Source organism: Tachypleus tridentatus, chromosome 12, assembly GCF_004210375.1.
Source record: "Tachypleus tridentatus isolate NWPU-2018 chromosome 12, ASM421037v1, whole genome shotgun sequence".
Taxonomy (NCBI): Eukaryota; Metazoa; Arthropoda; class Merostomata; order Xiphosura; family Limulidae; genus Tachypleus; species Tachypleus tridentatus.
The window spans coordinates 3,591,210-3,610,708 of record NC_134836.1 but is presented as its reverse complement, the minus strand read 5'-3'; the positions used below and the strand labels follow the sequence as shown (position 1 = coordinate 3,610,708).

The window sequence follows — 19,499 nt, the reverse complement described above, 5'->3', positions numbered from 1 at the left end:
ACAGGCGAGTTCAGTTATTTTAGAACTCAATCGCAATTGACAAGACAAATTATTTTTTGTAGTCTGTTTCTTACTGGCTCCCCAGTGGCACACCCATATATATCTGTGGATGCACCATGCCAGAAACCAGGTTTCAATACCTGTAATAGGCAGAGCACAGATAACCCATTGTGTAGCTTTGTGCTTATTTCCAAATAAACAGTTTCTTACTGTACAGTCTATGATAAATTCTTTTATATTAACCTGTGGGCTACCCCAGTTGTATTTTAAAATTTAAACAATTGTCTCCTTTCATCAGAGTCTACAAAGTGTTTCAATTACTTTTGAACACCCTTTGATAAGACAACTTATTATCTTCTTTGTTTACTGTGAAACTCACTTTGAAATATTGCCCATTATAGTTAAACTAACAATTGCACAGTCTAACTTCATGTTTATTAAAATAATTTTTTCACATTTGTATCCGTAGCTTTAAATAATTGTCTTTTTTTTTTGTATCAAAAGTCCACACAGGCTGATTCAGTTACTGTAGAACCCAGTTGAAAAGATAAATTATTTTTCCTATCTCAGTTGCTGTAATACAGCTGTGAAACACACTGTAGAAATCACATGTTAAAGTTAATCACTCACATTCCAACTAACTTTGCATTTTCTTTAACTAATAAGTTTTATCTGAGTGTTATCATGTCACTTTACTTGTGCTTGTTTTGTTGTTTATATGTGTGTATGTATGTGTATATACACAGGATGTTTGGAAAGTCACTGTGCAGTTTTGTCTGTTAATAAATATATAAGTGCATAGTGACTTTCCAAACACCCTGTATATATATACTCTGTCTAACTGAGGCCTTGAACATTCTACAAGCTAGAAGATGCTATGATGTAACAATACCTGCATATGGAGAAAAAGTTAGGAGTTTTGAGAAAGTTGACATCAACAGTACTACAATAATTGAACTACACACACACACACACACAAAACCTGTGACTCTTACTGAGTTGTGTTACAACAGTTGTTATAACTACTGCCTTTAAAATAATTACTTTTCATACTCTTGTTAGGAAAACTAAATAAGCATTAAATATTAAATCGCTAATTGTATTAAATAATAACTCTTAAACTAAAAAGTCTTATAGATCTGACAGAGTCCCTATTATACAAATGAGTTTATACTGTGTTGTGTTGAAATTTAGCTTGACCAATAAAATAGGTAGAAATTAATTTAGTCATAACCTTTGTTGTTCTTTTTGCACTCTTCTGTGGAAGTAGTGCCATTTGTTTTTATATAGTTTTGGTTGTTGAACATGAAGTTTGTCTTTATCGTGGTGAATTCTATGAGGGTTGCTAATTGGTTACTGGGAATTTCTATTAATGGGTTAGGGTCTCGGATATAGAGTTCTAAGGCTATCTTGCAGGCTTCAGCGGTTGGGACTTCTGTAAAGAGGGATACAACATCGAAACTGGCCATTAAGGCTTTATGATTAAGTTGATTAAGATTAGACTTGAAATTAAAAGAAATTTTGATGAAAGAGCTGGCTGATGTTACATATTTGGAGAATGTCCATGCTATGTATTTACCAAGATTGTAATTAAACAATTCATATGTGGGCATTATTGGTCGTAATGGACAATCTGGTTTATGAGGTTTGGGGATGCCGTATATTTGTGGTGTGCGTGAGTCGGTTTTATGTAGGTAGGAATAAAGTGTTTGTGAAATTGTGTTGGTTTTTTTCATTTTTAGTAGTATTTTGTTCAGTTGCGTCTCGTGTGTCTTTGTTAGATTTGTGTGTATTGGTTTAAATTTGTTCGTGTCTGATAGGATGTTTTTCATTTTTTGGATGTATTCATTCGTGTTCATTATGACTATAGCGTTACCTTTATCTGCTTTTAGAATTTTTATGTTTTTGTCTTGTTTTAGGTTTTTAATGGAATTAATGTCTCTTTTTGTAAGATTGTTTTTAGCTTTCTGTTTTGTGAAATTATGTTGATGGTTTTGTGAGAAAATTCTTTGAAAAAATCATTTAAGATGTTGTTTTTAGGTGTTTTTGGAAAATATAAATTTTTAATTTTACCTGGGAAGTTTGGCTGTTGGATGTCAATAAAATTTTCTAAGTTGTCTTCTTTCTGTTGGTTGTTTTCTTGTTTTTGTTTTCTGTAGAAAGTATCACAAGTCTCCTGGCTAGATCTTCTAAACATGTTTTGATTTCTATGGTTGGAATGTACCTAGGTGCTATTGCGAAGTTGAGTCCTTTGTTAAGCAGATGTATCTCGTCTGTGTTTAATTGTCGGTCGGATCTGTTAATTATGAGGTTAGTCAACGGTTTGTCGTGTTGGTGCCTTTTCTGTTGTTTGTATCTTAGTTTTTCTAGTTTTTTGTTGTGGCAGATCTTTTTGTCTCTGTCGTTCTTAGTATTCATTTGGTTTATGTTTCATTGTATAAATCCGTAAATCTCTGGTTTAATGCAGCATGGCAGTTGATGGTCCAGGTTCTTTTTTTTTTTTTTTTGTAAGTCATGTAGTTCTTTGTATTTTGTGTTCAACATGGCTTTAAGTAGTTTTTTCTGTAAATTTTGGATAATGTTTGTGTATTTATTAACATTTTTTGAAAGTTTTACCTTTACAAAATTAGGGGTTAGTTGTTCCTTTCTACATTGTTGAATGAAATAGATATAAATTCATTTTAATTATACATATAGATTTAAGTGCTTGTTTGTTTGATTTTGAATTTCATGCAAAGTTACACGAGGGCTATCTGTGCCAGCTCTCCCTTATTTAGAAGTGGGCTACTCTTTTACCAACAAATAGTGGATTGACTGTAACTTTATAACACCCCTACTGCTGAAAGGGTGAGCATGTTTGGTGCGATGGGGATTTGAACCCGCAACCCTCAGATTATGAGTTGAGTGCCTGAACCACCTAGTCATGCCGGGCCTATGTTTATTAAGTGATCTTCTTCTGTATCTGTGGTACATTTTATTTTCTCAGAGTTGAAACACCTTGCTCTGGTTTATATGTTATTAAACTTCATTTAACCAGTGAAGTTTAATGTTGAAACCAAGCTGATTTTTTGGGGGGTTAGGTTATTACGTCTTTTTGATCAATATTATTTTTATTAATATTTTGCATTGGAGATTTTATGGTTAAATTTTTGCTTTTCTTAACCTGTAGGCTAACCTAGATTTATTTACTCTGTCAATCACTATTTTTGTGCGGAGAAAAGGTTAACGTAAAGGTAACTGTATAATACTCACTTTTTATGTTGTGTTCCCTCAGACAGTGGGTTATTCCTGTTGCATATCATTCATTAAAAAACCTATGAAGAATAATTTGTTAATAAAATAAAAACGTTAGTAAGAGATACTTCAAAGGTGAGTCAACAATACATGAATGTTAAGTAGGAGTTAATGGAATACGGGTAATTCACTGTAATTGCTGTACAATTTTGAGGTTTAGGGCTTACTTTTAGAGTTTTTCAAGAGTTTTTGTGTATACCCCACAACATAAGTTAGCAACCACTGCCCTCTATGATATTTTGAGATCACTTTAATTATTCGTAAATGTTGAATTCAGTTTTCCAGTGCTTTATTCAATGTTTAAGGAACTTTTGACTGTGGGTGAATTTCATTCAGGTTTAACGTGTGTATACAAAACACATTTTTAGAATTTAATTAATTTCTGAATTGCATAAGCTGTTTAACTTTTAAGATTAGCTGGTGCTCACAGGCTTAAAATTATGTTCACTAAGATACCATTTAATAAATAATTATGGTTATGGAAAAATTTCATGTTGAGTTTGAAATTAGACCTTGGTTTCTCTTAATAGAGCACTAATTTATGTTAAAATAAATATTTAATGTTTTTGGTTTTCCTACCATGCTTTGTGGTCAATTAAGCATGAAAAGGTTCATACTGTTTTAAAAACACGAGTGTCTATAGGTCATTTAAACACTGTGATTAATTTCTTATTTTTTATTGACATTTTTTTTCCCACACAGCCGAGTGTCACATGGCTGGATATGATCTTACTAAGGAATTGTATCTTAGTGCTTTGGATTTAGAATTGTATTCCAGGTTTGTAAGATATTAGATTTTTATGAAAAAAGTAACTGTTACCTGACATCTTTTAATAAAAACATGTTTCTTCACACATCAGCATGGTTTATGATCCTTGATCTGTTTTGAGAGGAGGATATTAGGTTATCTGAATTAGGTAGTAGAACTGTTCCTTGAAGTTGTTCAGTAGAAAAGTGTTCCTCTCACGTGTTAACAAGGTCAGAATTATCATTATCAGGATTTAATTTAAATGTCAGAGTTACATCAGACAATTATTCTTTGACATCCTTCACCAAAAACATATTTATCGTATGCTAACAAACTAATCTTGAAGAAAGAATTATCATTGGCACTTACTGTTTGTAAAAAGAGCATTTCTCTGTTTTAATAGAGAGCTTTGGTCAAATTTAAATGTTTTCTGACAATTTCAGCATGAGATGTGCTGTGCACTTTGCATATTATGGTAAAAATTTAGAGTGGATATGTGAGAAATTACTTCCAAAACGTACTTACCTTATCTCACACTACAGTTATTACTGAAACTGCTAGGGTTTCCTTCCTTTGCTTATCGAAACATTAGAGTGATTTTTTCTTTCTTTTTCCAGTCTTTTATTTCCTATTTAATTGCACTTGGTGATATCTGTCTCATGACACTTTTGATCCATGTCAGCAAACCTTCTATCCTGGTACTGTATATAAACATTTCATTCAGATAATATTATCACATTTTCTCAACAGAAGATTCACTGAAGGTACTGTGACCTAGGTTTCTTTGTTGTTGTTTTTTTCATTATGGCAAGCTATATATGCCATTAATTCCCAGATTACTGCTTCCAGCATCGAGACAAATCAGGTTCTCCAATCCCACTTCTAATATCTAGCATTACTCAAAAGTTGAGTGGGAGTTACTCTAAGTTGAGGTTGTTTATGACCTTATTTGTAGTGTGATAGAGACATACATTTAGACTGGTGGTGTGTTTCTCCAGGGAGCTCTGAGGCTGCACTTTCAGGTGATTCTGGCCATTCTGGAGAGAATTCAGGTTTGCTTTTTCCAGCATCTTCCTTTACCCTTTTGACTTCTTCTGAGACAAGTTTGGATCAGCCACTTCTGGCTTCTTTTCTTCATTTGGTCAATTGAGAATGTGATGTTTTAGGTCTACATCTAACTTCATGCCAGAAAGGTCTGAGGGTGAATACTTAGTTCATTCTCCATCCTTGATATTTCATGCTCATACAAGGAGGTTTACTATTCAGTTACATGAACGGATAGCTATGTACTGTCCACCACATTTATTGGAACAACATGCTTTCGCCTACCATTGACAGGTAGACATGTATTTAGACTCCCAAAGAATAGACCCTCTCCTGGCAATGTGGGTTTCCAGAATGGAGTCTGTGGTTAACTTAAATAGATCACTATTTTCTGTGATTCATCTGACCCTAAGTGGTGTTCTGAGATATTTATCATGCCTCCAACTTTTGTTGGAAGCCTTTCAATGATTACCACATCAACGTGATGATAAGTTTGGACCACTGTTGGCACCTACCTTGATTCAGTTGTCAGCTTCTGCACTTTCACTAGTCTTTTGGCTTATATGTTGTTGGGTAGAGATGCATTGTTGGAGAGCATTCGTCTACTGGCTACCATCTTCCATGAGTTATGTGAAGCATCCTTTCTTGATGACAACCCACTTGAAATACAAATGTTTCTCAGAACAGCTGGTATGGGAATTAACACTTTAATTGCTAAGGAGAGAACAACTTTTCAACCTAACTAGGTAATCTTCAGGTTACAAAAGAGAGAGTTTGAAAGTGACCTTTGCTGGACACATGTCTTAGGGACGAGAATATAAATGAGTACAGGATTTCAGGGGCATTGGAGGTGGATGTTAGGTTATTAATTAGTATAGGTACAAAAGTTATATTGGTTTTAGTTGCTGTATAACTAGGGCTTTTTTTATTTTGTGTTTGTTGATATTTGTTTCCCTATTTAATATCTGAGTGTTTTCTATGGTTATGTTGTGTTTATTTGATTTACAATGTTAAAAAACGTGTGAATGAGTTTTTGTGTTCTTTAAATGTAGTTTCTATTTTTCTGCTTCTTTTTCCAATACAGATGTCATGGCAGTTGTTGCATTGTATTTTATAAATTATGTTGATGTTGTGTTTGTCAGTGTAGTTTTTACATAGTGTGAACTTTAGTTTTGTACCTGGTTTCTGAATAAATTTGGTGTTCTTTGATAGATTGTTTAGGCAGAGTATTCATGATGAAACTTTGAAGAATGGATGGCAACTGCCTGTTGTGGAGATACAAGTGTAGAGGACAATGTTTCGAAAGTCTTCCTCTTTTTGTCTTCAGGTCAGTGTGTGTGTGTAGGTGTTGTTGGTCTTTTATAATGTTCTGGTGGATTGTGGAGAATGTGTTATGATTGGTTGGATTATCACTGTTTCTGATCGAAGGAGAGATTTGCCGTAGATTCAACCAATGGCAGCCACAGGTTACTCACCTCTAATCCGGAATCTCTGTTTAGTGAAGGTTTAATAGTGTTAATATGAAATGATTCTTTGATTTTTCTTGTCTTCCAGAATGTGTCTGTGTTGATAGTTCTAGTTTTCTCCCAGTTTATTCTGTGTCCAGTTGATGTGGTGTGCTCTGCAATGGCTGAATTTTGTGTTTTCACGAGTCTTGTACTATCTTTGTTCTGTTATTCTTGTTGCAAATTCCTTCCTGTTTCTTCAGTGTACATATCATTGCAGGAACACTGAGTTTCATAGACGATGTTTCTGAGATTCTCTTTGGTAGGTCGCTGTTTGTTTTTTACCAGAATGGGCCTTAAGGTATTGTAGAATTTCCACCAGACTTCTATGTTGAATTTTTTGGATATGCTTTTGAGTTTTTCACTTAAATGTTATAGGTATGGTAGATAAATGGTGGTAGTGGTGGTAACTTCTGATGTTTTCTCTCTGTTGTCTTCTTCAAGGAGTTTTTGATGAAGGAGGAGGTGTAATGATTCTGTCTAAAACTCTAAAATCTTTTGGCTGTCTGCTTTAATGGATGTCTTATCCCAAATGTTTTCTGTTCTCTTGTTTAGGCATTGGATTATGCCACGTTTTATCGAAGTTGGATGATAGGACTGGAAGTGTAGGTACCTGACTGTATGGGTGGGCTTTCTGTATACAGTTGTGGTTATTTATCTTGCTTGTTTGCTGATAAGTATGTCAAGAAATGATAAACTGTTTTGATCCTCTATTTGTCTACAGAATTGAGATGTTCTAAGAAGGCTAGTAAGTTTTCATGATGGTGGGGCCAAATAACGACGGTGTTGTTGACATAACATTTGTAGAAACTTGGTTTTGTAGGTGTGGATGAAAGGGCTCTTTCTTCAGAGTCTTCCATGAAAATGTCTGTTAGGATTGGAGAAAGTGGTGATCTTATGGCTAGACCATCCGTTTGTTCATAGAATTCCTCATTGTATTGGGAATAGGTTGATTGTAGGCAAATAGTTGTTAGTTCCATTATAGCATCTATTTTCATATCTGTTCTGTGTGGTAGAGAGTTGTTATTCAGAAGTTGTTGTCTGGTGATGTGAAGGGTTTCTGAGGTGAAGCTTTCCAAGTTGCCCTGTGAAAACTCTCAAGTTTTGAATGTGATGTTTAGTGTTTCCTCAGAGTGGAGATAAGATAGGTACTAGGAAAGTAGCCAGTTGATGACAAGGTGAGTATTGAACACTGATGATATGCCTTAGAGGTATATTAGGTTTGTGTACCTTAGGTAGTTCGTAGAACTAAGGAGGGAAATTTTCTTTGAATCTTAAGTCTTTGGCTAGTTTTTCGTTGATTGAGCCTTGTTTCTTTTGTTTGTTCAGCATTCTATTGATGAGACTTTGTCTTTTCTGTAGGATCATTGGTGATCTTTTTATATTAGTGTTTGTATTGTAACTGTTTGATTTTCGTGTCATAATCGTTGATGTTTCGGATGACTATACTGTTTCATTTGTCTGCTGGTAGAATCTTAATGTTGTTGTCTCATTTTAGATGGCTCAGTGTGCTGCATTCATTTTTTATTTATATTTGGTTTTGGTTTCTTGGCATTTTAGAGGATGGTGCAAGTGTGATGCCGGAATTGTTCAGCCATAGGATTTGAGAGGCTATGTGCAGCAGATTCTAAGGTTGCAGCTATATCAACAGTTGGAGCTGTGCTAGGTTGGATGGTGAAATTTAGACTTCAGTTAAGGAACTTATTTTCTGTAGCACATAGTACTCTCGAACTGTAATTGTGATATATCTATGCTTATAGATATAGGATTATCCATCTTGATCAGTCTGTTGACTTTTTGAACTTGTTTTTTCTTGATGTTTTCTAAGTTGGCTGTATAGTGTTTGATGTAGAGGTGAGGATATCTAGTGCTCTAATGTTTGTGGAGAAAAGTTGTTGAAGCTCAGTATATTGTATTCCAGTTTTGTTGAGTAGATGGTGTTTCTTCCGTCTCTGTTCTTTTATATGTTGTAGTCTCAGAAGGTGTCTGCTGGTATTGCCGAGGACATATTTTATCTTAGTAGTTCTAGTGAAAGTAGTTTCTTTGAGTCTTAGAAAGTTTGGAATGACGTTGGAATCCTTGCAGCATAATAGGAAGGTCACGTGATTAGAGCAACGTGCGAGCTTTATAAGGTTCTTAATGTAGTCATTGATCTCCTAGATAGAGACTGGTTCATAACAGCTCTTTAGGTATTCTTTGATAGATTGTTTAGGCAGAGTGTTCATGATGAAACTTTGGAAGACAAGAAAAATCAAAGAATCATTGTATATTAACACTATTAAACTTTCACTAAACAGAGATTCCAGATTAGAGGTTAGTAACCCGTGGCAGCCATTGGTTGAATCTACAGGAAATCTCTTTTTTGATCAGAAACAGTGATATTCCAATCAATCATAACACACTCTCCACAAACCACCAGGACACTATAAAAGACCGACAACACCTTTACACACACTGACTTGAAGACGAAAGGTGGAAGACTTTCAAAACGTCGTCCTTTACACTTGTAGGCATTTGCTGTCCATTCTACAAAGTTTCATCAAATTTGGTTTTTAATGGAATGTTGTGTTTTGTTATAAGTTTTTTGAAATGTTGGTTATTTTTTTGCTGATGTCGGGAACATATGGTATGCAGCAGCATAAGGTTTTGTAGTTTTTTTGTATCTTGGGATTTATTGTTGTTGGTCTAGGTGTGTGCATATAATTTTTTCCACGATTTTTTGAGGAAATTTATTGATGTTGGTGAAGTGTTATATTTTGTTGATTTCATCATTAATTTTATCGGGTGAGCATAGTTTTGTGGCTGTGTCTGTTTTGTTTTATGTGCTGAGTCCCATGGAATGTATAATCCAGTGTGGGTGATTTTTCTGTGGATTTCTGTTTTGAATTGTGTATCAGCTCTAGTGATCTGGAGGGTAAGAAATGCTATTTGGTTAGTTTTTTTTCCTGTTCACAGATGAACATAATGTTGGGGGTGTATGGAGTTAACGTGGTTGATGAAACTAAGTGTGTGATCTGTAGATGTGAATTCAACAATTGTATCATCAACATACCTGTACCAGTATAGTGGTGGGTGTAAGGTCACTTGAGATTCAATCTGTCATAAAAATTGTTGGTTAGAGCTAGTGACGAGGGATTCCCCATACTGAGGCCATTTATTTGTAGATAGTTTTGGTTATTGAACATAAAGTTAATTTTTGTGATAGTAAATTCTGTAAGTTTTGCTAATTGGTTGCTGGTGATGTGTATCAGTGGGTTGGGGTTTTGGATATAAAGTTCTAAAGCTATCTTGCATGCTTCAGTTGTTGGAACTTCTGTGAAGAGGGAGATTACATCAGAACTGGCCATTAAGACTTTATGATTTAGTTGAGTAAGAATATATTTAAAATTAAAAGAGCCTTTGAAAAAGGAACAGAAGGATGTTACATATTTAGAAAATGTGCATGCTATATATTTACCGAGGTTGTAGTTAAATGATTCATAAGTCGACGTTATGGGTTGTAGTGGACAATCAGGTTTATGAAGTTTGTTGTGGTGTGTGTGAGTTGGTGTTTCGTAGATAAGAATAAATGTTTTCTGAGATTGTGTTTGTTTTTTTCATTTGTAGTAGTATTTTGTTTAATTGGTTTTCATGTGTTTTTGTTGTATTGCATCTTTTTCTCCCACCCCAAGATGCAAAACAATCATTCATTCACGTCCTCAGTTGCTGGAATCCTCTTCCAATGACAAAGACCAGCCCAATCGACCCAGGGCATGATCCATGGAAGTCGACAGACCTCCCTCAAATAAAGACAGTAAAGAAAAAAGCCATAATCATGAACAGAATGGCTAAAGTCCAATAGAGGGCTTTATTCGGAAAAGACTATTTTCACATTGCTCACTCCAAGCCAACTGCCAACTGGCACAGAGCTGAGACTTGAATACAGGACCATAGTCCATGTATGGAACAGGCACAGCAGTGGCAGTGCCAGAGCAGACAGATCTAGTTGTGGTGTTGGCGATCCCATTCCTGCAAATACCAATGTGGCAATTAATCTTTTTAATGTTATTCAAGTTTTTCAATTGATACATTAGACCTTTTTTTAATGTGATTCCCTTTTAAGAATCAAACTACATCTAGTTCAGTTTGAAATTAGAAAATGGTCATAATGTAAATAAATCAAAACCAGGACTGGAAAGCCAACTTCAGGTGTCTAATGCTGATATGTGAACTACCCCTTAGTCATCCTGGCAAGTAATAATAATTAACATTTTGCTACAAGTCTTTTAAAACTTGTATTACATTACCTTCTTAAAATTGCCATAACATCAAATAACTCAAAACCAGGACTGGAAAGGCCAACTTCAGATGACTAATGCTGATTTTTGAACTTTCTTGTTAGTCATCCTGGTGAGATATGATAATTATAGTTATGCTACAGAAAATCCTTTACAACTTGTATGACTGTAGTTTTTCTCTTACTGCTGTAGACTATATATAAAAATTGGATTTAATGCTATTTATGTTTTTAAGTCAAAAATTAAACTTTGTTTTGTGTTATCTTAATTTCCTTTTTAGAATTTTAATAATTTTACTTTAATTTTAATTTTTTACCAGATTGTTGGTGCAGTTAGCCTAGTTGCTTTGTGCCATAAAACACTAAACCAGCCAATCAAACAACTATTCCTTAAGGCTCCCATGTGTACACCCCTCACTCCCATATTCAACTAATTGAGCTAGGGAGCTCATACCACACCTAGTTTCCAGTCACTGGGGTGGTTGACAGAGATTAGTCCTCCAGAGTGTTTGAGTGAATTTCCCCCACACTTACAGAAGATGGCAAAGAACCCTGGATATTTTTTACCAGATATTAGTAGGTGAGGAACGAACCTGTGTGCAAACCTACTTATAATACCAGTTCAGATTTGATGATCAGCTACCTATTTGGGTTGAACGTGACCATTTTTTGATCAATATTACCTCAGTACATTGTTTGTAGAAGAGATTTCATTGACTTCTGTCCTAATAGTTCATTTAGAGTGGTTTTATCCTAAGTCCTAGGTTAAGCATAGTTTGTTTCATGTCATTGCCATAATTCTGGGTACAAGTGGAATTTGCCATGTTCACACAGTTTGGGAGCAAGAATGAGTGGTCATAATACCATACCAGATGAATAGTGTTTCCACAGATTGATTATATAGCATACAGGATCCAGTCATTCTGATTTTATTATGTTGCCTTGCAGACTTCTTCAAGTTGAGAAGAGGGTTTGTCCACTTCACTGTTGCTTACATTCTTTTCATGATTCCAGTAGTTCAGAACAGATCATTCTGTAGCTGCAGGTTGAGATCCAGTCACAAGTATATATGTTGCAATCTAAATGCACCCTAACCGCCAACATGGATTTAAGGGCCATGGCCCTATAATTCCAACCTACAAACAGTAAGCAGTGAAAGCTCAGATACTTGGCTGGCCAACAGTGATGACAGATCATGTCAAATTCCATCCATAGTGCATGAATTAGGTTCTAGATGATTTATGCACATACATTCTGTATTTTATAATAACCTCCCTTTGATTCAGTGTGAGAGGAGATAAGTATTAATATTTTCTTAAATGTAAAATGTATTTCCAATATTACGTATCTCCATTCACACACTCCTACGCTTCCTCCCTACTAAGAGGCAGCATTAGAGACTACGGTAGGGGTCAGTCTAAAAAAAGTGGATCTTATTATCTGAACAAGGTGCTTATATACAGTAGCAGGACAGAGATCACATTGACATAGATGAGAGCATTATAAGACATATTGCCAAGGGCATTGAGTGGAGAATGAAAAGACTGGAGCAAGCAAGAAAAAATTGAACCAATGCTTAGGTGGGCAAGGGAAAGAGACTTTTGACAGTCAAGTAATAGCACTAGTGTGAGGGGAGATAAGTATTATTGGAAATATATTTTTTGTTTAAGAAAATATTAACATTTATTATTTAGTATTTACATCATAATTTGCAAAAGTAAATATTTTTCTATTTGGGATTTAAAATTTTTATTTTATATGTCATTAAAAAAAAGTAATTAAATTTAAACTTCAGTGTAGTTTTTCTAGTGTGTTTAGCTGAAATATACCATTCAGTTTTTTTCATCAAACAAATAAGTGGAGAGTATTTTATCATTAGGTTGCTATAAAAATGCACTGGTTTCAGTAAATCTGACTATAAAAACAAGCCTTCTTTGATATAAGAACTTAACATGTGATGATAATGTCTGAGAAAAATTTGTATTTTACAGCAAAGAGTTTTGGTTAGATGTTACCAAACGTGTCTGGCCAGAGTATATGAATTTTCCTCTGGAAAAGCAAGATGCTCACCCTTGCTCTTTTCCAGAAATCTTCTGTGATGAGTACCCTGCTTCCTACTTTTCTTTCAAATGGGCTGAGGTATTGTTGTTTGTAGGCAGTGCTTTTTATTATAAGTATGAAAGTTTTGAAAAAAATGATTCTCATCTGTCAGTTAAAACAAGTGTCTCATTTGTTTTTGGTTTGTCTAAAAAATATATATTTTTAGTTATTTAACATATAAGTTCATGTCTATGGGAATCTTTTAATTCAAAAATTAGGAACTTTTTTTTTTCAGTTAGTAAAATTGACAACAAGGACCTTGTTAAAATTGTATTGCTCATAATTTTGAAAATAGTTTTATGTGATGTTATTTGTTAAACACTAATGGTGTTATGTGTTATAATTAGTCTGAAATGCTATTGATGAAATCAGTATTGTCTATAATATGTTTAATATATATTTGAAAATTTGTAATATTTGGTATTTTTGTTGCTCCAGATGATAGCAGCTGATGCCTTCAGTGCTTTTTTAGAAGCAGGATTGGACAGTGAAGTTGGTCAAAGGTTTGTTAAAGTTTTCTGATTGACTAGCAGAAACTTTCACATATTTTCTAATATCCCCAGTTTCAGAAATACACATAAAACCTCCATGAGAGCTGTTTACAATGTTTTTGGTATATATTTTTTTTAATAGTAAGGTCAGATTTTTTTTCTTGTTTATTAAATTTCAGTTTTACCATTTTATTATTTATTATTGAGTTTTGATAATTGTTGTATGAGAGGGCTTAACCTTTTTTTTCTGTCTCTCACTCTCTTTTTTATAGCAGTATAATGGCATACTCTAGAAATATTATGATTATACACTTTTCTCACTCTATGGGGCAGGTGGATGTGCCACTTGAAATTACTTATAACCTGAAGTTTATTTCTCAACAATTATAGTAGTAAATTCTTTCCTTTGTAATTTGAGTAGCATTATTTAAATACAATGCATCCACATTTACAAGTGTAAGTAACCAGCAAAAAGACTGCATTGTTAATAAATAATTATGATGATTATATTTAGGTGATACATCTGAAATTTCAAATACCCTACTTAATGTTATTCCATTAACCCTATGTGCAAGGATAAGGGTATAAAAATGCACATCATGACCTCTTGCAGAGTTCCATTCAAAATATAATTAAGCACTTTGTTATTAATATATGTTAATGAACTTGGCATCAAATTGTAGTTTATAATTGAACTTTTAATGCAACTTCTAATTTCTTAATTTAAGAAAGAAATATTTAAGTAAATTCTCGTACTTCACTTTTCTGTGTCATGTGATGCCTTTCTGCTCTGAATTTCCGTTTTTAGATTTTATTTCTTCCTTTAACCCTCTTTCCTAAGTGTCATTTACTGCACATGTCATGAGGTTTTTTAGCTACAATTTTATGCTACATTGATTGGTATAACATGAACTAAAAGTAGTTTTATAAAATTTTGAATATATGTCACTAAAAGTATTCAACGTTTTATTAAACTTCTTTTTGTTCATATTATACCAATCAATATAACATAAAATTGTAGCTAATAGTTCATATTTTAATAGTATACATCTTAAGTTCTTAATTTTTTAAGACAAGATTTTAAAAAAATCCTGAATTTCCCCTATTGTGAGAAATGTGATGTATTTTCTTTACACATCCCATCTTCTTTGTTTCATTCTTCACCCCTTCAATAAGTACGAAATTTAAAATAAATTACTCACTGTAAAATTGTTTTTTCTTAAATAGCCTTAAATTTTATTTGATTACAGAGCCAACAAATAAAAAATCAGACCTCCCTTTTGCACACCACCTGTCACATCTTATATTTCAGGACTTGTTCCTAGTCCTCTTTTGCATTTAGTTTTATATTCTGTATAATCAATAAAAGACCAAGGTTTTCATCTATCAAATGAATACCATGTCGTGTTCTGAATGGAAAATTGTCAATTTCTCTGTTAGTACAAGCTTTTTTCCCATGGGAAAGATAATAACTAGCATTGATGAATTTGTAACGGCTCTTGTCAGATAGTTAGAAAGCCAGAAAAAGTGTGATAGGGAAAATTTAATGATTTTTGCACGTTGTTAGTGTATATTCATTGGTGCATCATTCAATTAAATAAAAATTATTTAGTGAATTGCCACCATTAACATTAAAAAAAGTAGAGTTGTGTGGTCAACAACAAAAAAACAACTCAGGTAAGTACTTTATTTCTTGTTTTTCATGTTAATTCTTTATTTATTATTATAGAAATAACCAAAATATAAAAATATAGACCTCTTTAAGTTATATTAGGTAAAATTAATAATAATAAGATAATAAAATTGTTTCTTGAAGCACACACACAAGCAACATATGGGTAATGTAATTTGTTAGTGTGATGTGAGCTCTATGTTCCTAAGTGATTTATAACTTACAATGACACAAATAGTAGTTAGTCATGGTTCAAAGGGCAGTAAAACAATAAATTTTAAGAGAAAATAGATGTATACTATTATGAGTTTGAAGAATAAACAAATGTGGTTCCATGATACAATTTGAAGTCATTCTAAAAAGAAAAAAAAAAGTAATTTACGTTTATTTTGTATTTTTTATGGTGGTTACATGGTCAATCAAATTATCAAACCTTGTATAGAGTTAGGGTAGAAAAGTAACAGATAAAATATAAAGTTTTACTGAAAATGAACATTTGAAATTTACTTAGGAGGTCTTAGAGATTACCGAAATGAAATTTGAGATTTTTGAGATGAAGAAAAGTATTCTTAATCATAACATAAAAATCACTTTAAACATGGACTAGTAAAAAATATGCTCAATATATCTATGGACAAATCTTTTTTATTTTATTAAAAATGCTTCGCTAAAATTATGACTTTTTGTATGTGAAAGACTTACAACATTTACTGAAAGTCTGAGAAATCTTGTAGAAATAGTATATTAAAAGTTAATAGTATCAAAACTAAAGATTTTAAATGAGTATGAATTGGTCAAATCAACCAAGCCCATGTTAAGGGAGTTAAATGAGTTTCAGAGTGTCCACCAAGTAGACACACCAACTACAAATATTGACAGGCTGTCCATCTTCTTTATTCTTTTAAGATATCTATATTTGCTACATCAGCTACAGAAACCTCTCTGAACTCGTCCTTCTTATGAAGTTATTTATCCATCTGTCTTCTCAATGATACATTTGTATAACCACTGGAAAAGTCATTTTGTGAACTAACTGATTATTGATTATGAAGTCTATGTTAATTTATTTTAGTAAAAAATTCCCCAAACAGGTTTTATTAAATGAAGACTGAAATTGGTGCTCTTGTAACTAATAAAATTTCAAAGTCTTCGTACACGTAATTTAAAAAGCTACATAAATTATGGTAGTTTAGGGACATTCTGATTTACTGTTTTGGTTTAATAAAACATATTTGAAAGCTTTGTATTTTTTACGTGTAATTTATTTTTTGACAAAGCAACTAAAATGTTGAAATTATACACTTATTAGGTTACATAACTAAAAAATAAATATATTTTTCATTTCAAGTAGTGCATGAGGAATGTACACAGACATTGCATGATGAAACCCTAAATTTTGTTTTCCCTAAGTTATCCATATTCCCACTGAATGGTTTATGTTATTTGAGGTAGTTAGGTGTAGTTCAATGAGCAATGACACATAAAATTAAATGAAATGGATATAATGTTTTACAAGTCTGGAGCTTTTGAGGATAAATAATTGTAAAGATATTATGGTCGAGCTTTAAATAAAAGCTAAATGTATTCATATCTGTCTCAGAGTAACTTGAAGAAATATAACAAACATCTAGTTAAATACGAAGATGACAAATTAACATTTTTCACCAATCTCTTATTACGTTATGTGCGTGCAACAACTAATTCACTGTATTATCACAATACGAGAAATGTTGAATATTGTCTGTATTACATCATGCATCTTAACTCTCATTAAGGCACATCATTTTAAGGCAAGATTTGTTACAATGTACACAAAAGTTTTAACTCTCAATAGTACTCCAAAGTATAAACATTTATTATTAAGCGTATGTTCTTCCCTTATGCATACATGCTTACTAGTTGATGAACTTGTCTCCTGTTTCTCAATTATTGCAGTAGAGGTGAGGATTTTACATCCTGTTTTTCACTTACAAGTTCTAATCTCTATGCATCTTTCTAGGATGGCTACAAACAACATTAGGAATGGTATTTGACTTTTGGTCTTTTAATGCCATCCCATTATGTTGGGGTGAAAAGTACTGGCTGGTTGGTCTTTCTTCCCATACTTTGACATGGTAATGAACCTACATATGAAACTTGGGGCATCACTTGATGGCAGGAGAGCTTCTGGAATATTTGTTTTTGTGAAGAGTAAACAGTTGGTTTCTTTCACCTTCTTTCCTGTTTATCAAGATTTGAAAACAAATTGTGTTGTAAGAACACTTTCCATGCCCACTTCTGCTGAATTTTGAGCCCATCTTTACTGTGCATAAAATGGTGGAAGTGGTTATATAGATCCTAGAGATAACTTTTATAATACTTTTTTCATAGGAATCTGCTTTTGCTTTCTTGAAGTACCAACCACTATCCATAACTTTCATATATTATTTGAAAGTGGGCGATAAATATAAGGACACAGTGCCTCTTGCATAAACAACCAAGGTTTCAGCATTAAAGCTGATAAAATGCAGAAGTACCCTTATATCTGCTTTTTCATGATTCATTCACACTTGGGTTGAATTAGTGTCCTCTGTATGTGTTGGTATCAAATACATATGGTGTAAGCAGTACTCTATAATCAATGATAGAAAAACCAAACCTAAAATTCACAGTAATCTAACTTGTATAAAAGCCAATGTGCATCACAACATGCTTAATTTCTCAAAATAGGAGTCATAAAATCTAAAATGCATTTATCCAGATTGAACAGTTTGATCACTTTCTGCTCATTATGGTTTTAGTGACAGGGTGCAAGGGGGTCATAAGATGTGTTTGTGTGCCAAGAAACCTTATGATTATTGTGAGTGTAGGTATAATATGCCTAAAGTAAAGATGTAATGTTGGATCACCTAGTCTAGAGCCAAGTGTATAAAATTTATCAGGAAATTGGAAATATCGATTTAACTTCAAACTTAAATAATTTCTGAATTTAGCTTTTCACATCACTAGGACAGGAATGGCCTAGTGAAACTATTGGTGTGGTGCATTATTAAGAGTTATTGTCAGGTTCCTCTGTAGCCCAAGAAATAGTGCTTGATGCTGTTGATTAGTTCCCTACCCTCTAATTGATCAGTTAAACTGAATTTTTCACATCAAAAGTGGTCATGATTTTGTCAGATTAAATAATGTCAGTGAAGTGTTATAGTGAATATTTTATTATATTGAGCTGAATGATCTGTTATTATTAATGCAAACTTTATTGTAATATAGACTTATATGAAAGTAGCTTCTATTGGTGCAGAAAATTTGATATCATGAACTATCCTAGACTGTAGATTAACTATTATTGCCTCATAAATGTTACAGTAATTACTGTTGGTGTATGCAATGGGACACCATTAAGCATGTTGGATTGTGTTATCTAGCACTGTCACCACATTAACCCAGTAGCATCTACCAAATGGGTCTTGTTACACAAGTTGTTTGGTCTGTAGACATGGCTTCCTGAATGTATTCATAAAATGTTTGATATTTCTGATTAATTATTGATGTGATAAAGAATAAACTCAATCTTTTTCTTTATTTCCAAGTTTACAGTAATTACACATATATTTATGTGTTTTTACTTGTTGATATAGTTCAATATGTAGACAAAACAGGAAAGCATCCATATTCTGAAGAAAAAAATATAGAGAGAATATGATAAAATCAGGCCACATCATGGAAAAATGGTTAATCACAGTGTTACTTTCTACTCTGACTGTTTTTGTTTTTTGTATATAAATTATAAAAAAGTATAAATAAGTTGAATAAAATTGCTTTTTTCTCAGGTTCAGAGATACTTTCTTATCTCTGGGAGGAGGTTGTCATCCAAGTGAGGTGTTTCGAAGATTTCGTGGAAGAGACCCTTCTCCTGATGCTCTTTTAGCAGCCTGTGGTCTAATGAAGCCAGCTATAGAAAAGGAAAAAGGTGAACAAACTTTTTATTCAAGATGTTAGTATTTTTAACCTTATATATGTCTTTGTTATTTATGTATTTTATCTCTGTTGTATCCCCAACTTTTTTTCCTAATATTGTAGGGAGAATCAACATTCTGATAATAAATGATATATTATGGGTTATCAAGTTACCATCATTCCAAAATAATAGGAGGATAGTAAGCATGTTCAAGAATCATATGAAATTTTAAACTAGACTTTGCTAAAACCTAATTTATGTACAAAGTAAACTACATGAAGTTTTCTGGGTTTATATGTGTCTGTGGTTATATAATTACGAAGATAACATAGTGGTTGTGTTAATTTGAATATTTAAGAGAAAAGGACTATTTTTTTATCTTATTATATTGACAAAAAAACTTGTTCTGTTTTCTTGCTTGACACCATTATT

General features: G+C 33.0%; 1 protein-coding gene across 3 annotated transcripts in view; it reads left to right on the top strand.

The window, feature by feature from the left end:
- Nucleotides 1-19,499, top strand: part of LOC143235395 (uncharacterized) — a 65,825-nt gene that overhangs the window by 43,280 nt on the left and 3,046 nt on the right. For 2 of the 3 annotated variants that reach the window (XM_076473524.1, XM_076473525.1), the window contains 4 exons: nt 3,997-4,072; nt 12,859-13,006; nt 13,406-13,470; nt 18,940-19,079. In XM_076473524.1, coding sequence (XP_076329639.1) covers nt 3,997-4,072; nt 12,859-13,006; nt 13,406-13,470; nt 18,940-19,079 — 429 coding nt within the window. The remainder of the gene's footprint in view (nt 1-3,996; nt 4,073-12,858; nt 13,007-13,405; nt 13,471-18,939; nt 19,080-19,499) is intronic. The other variant, XR_013019156.1, reaches the window with a different exon arrangement.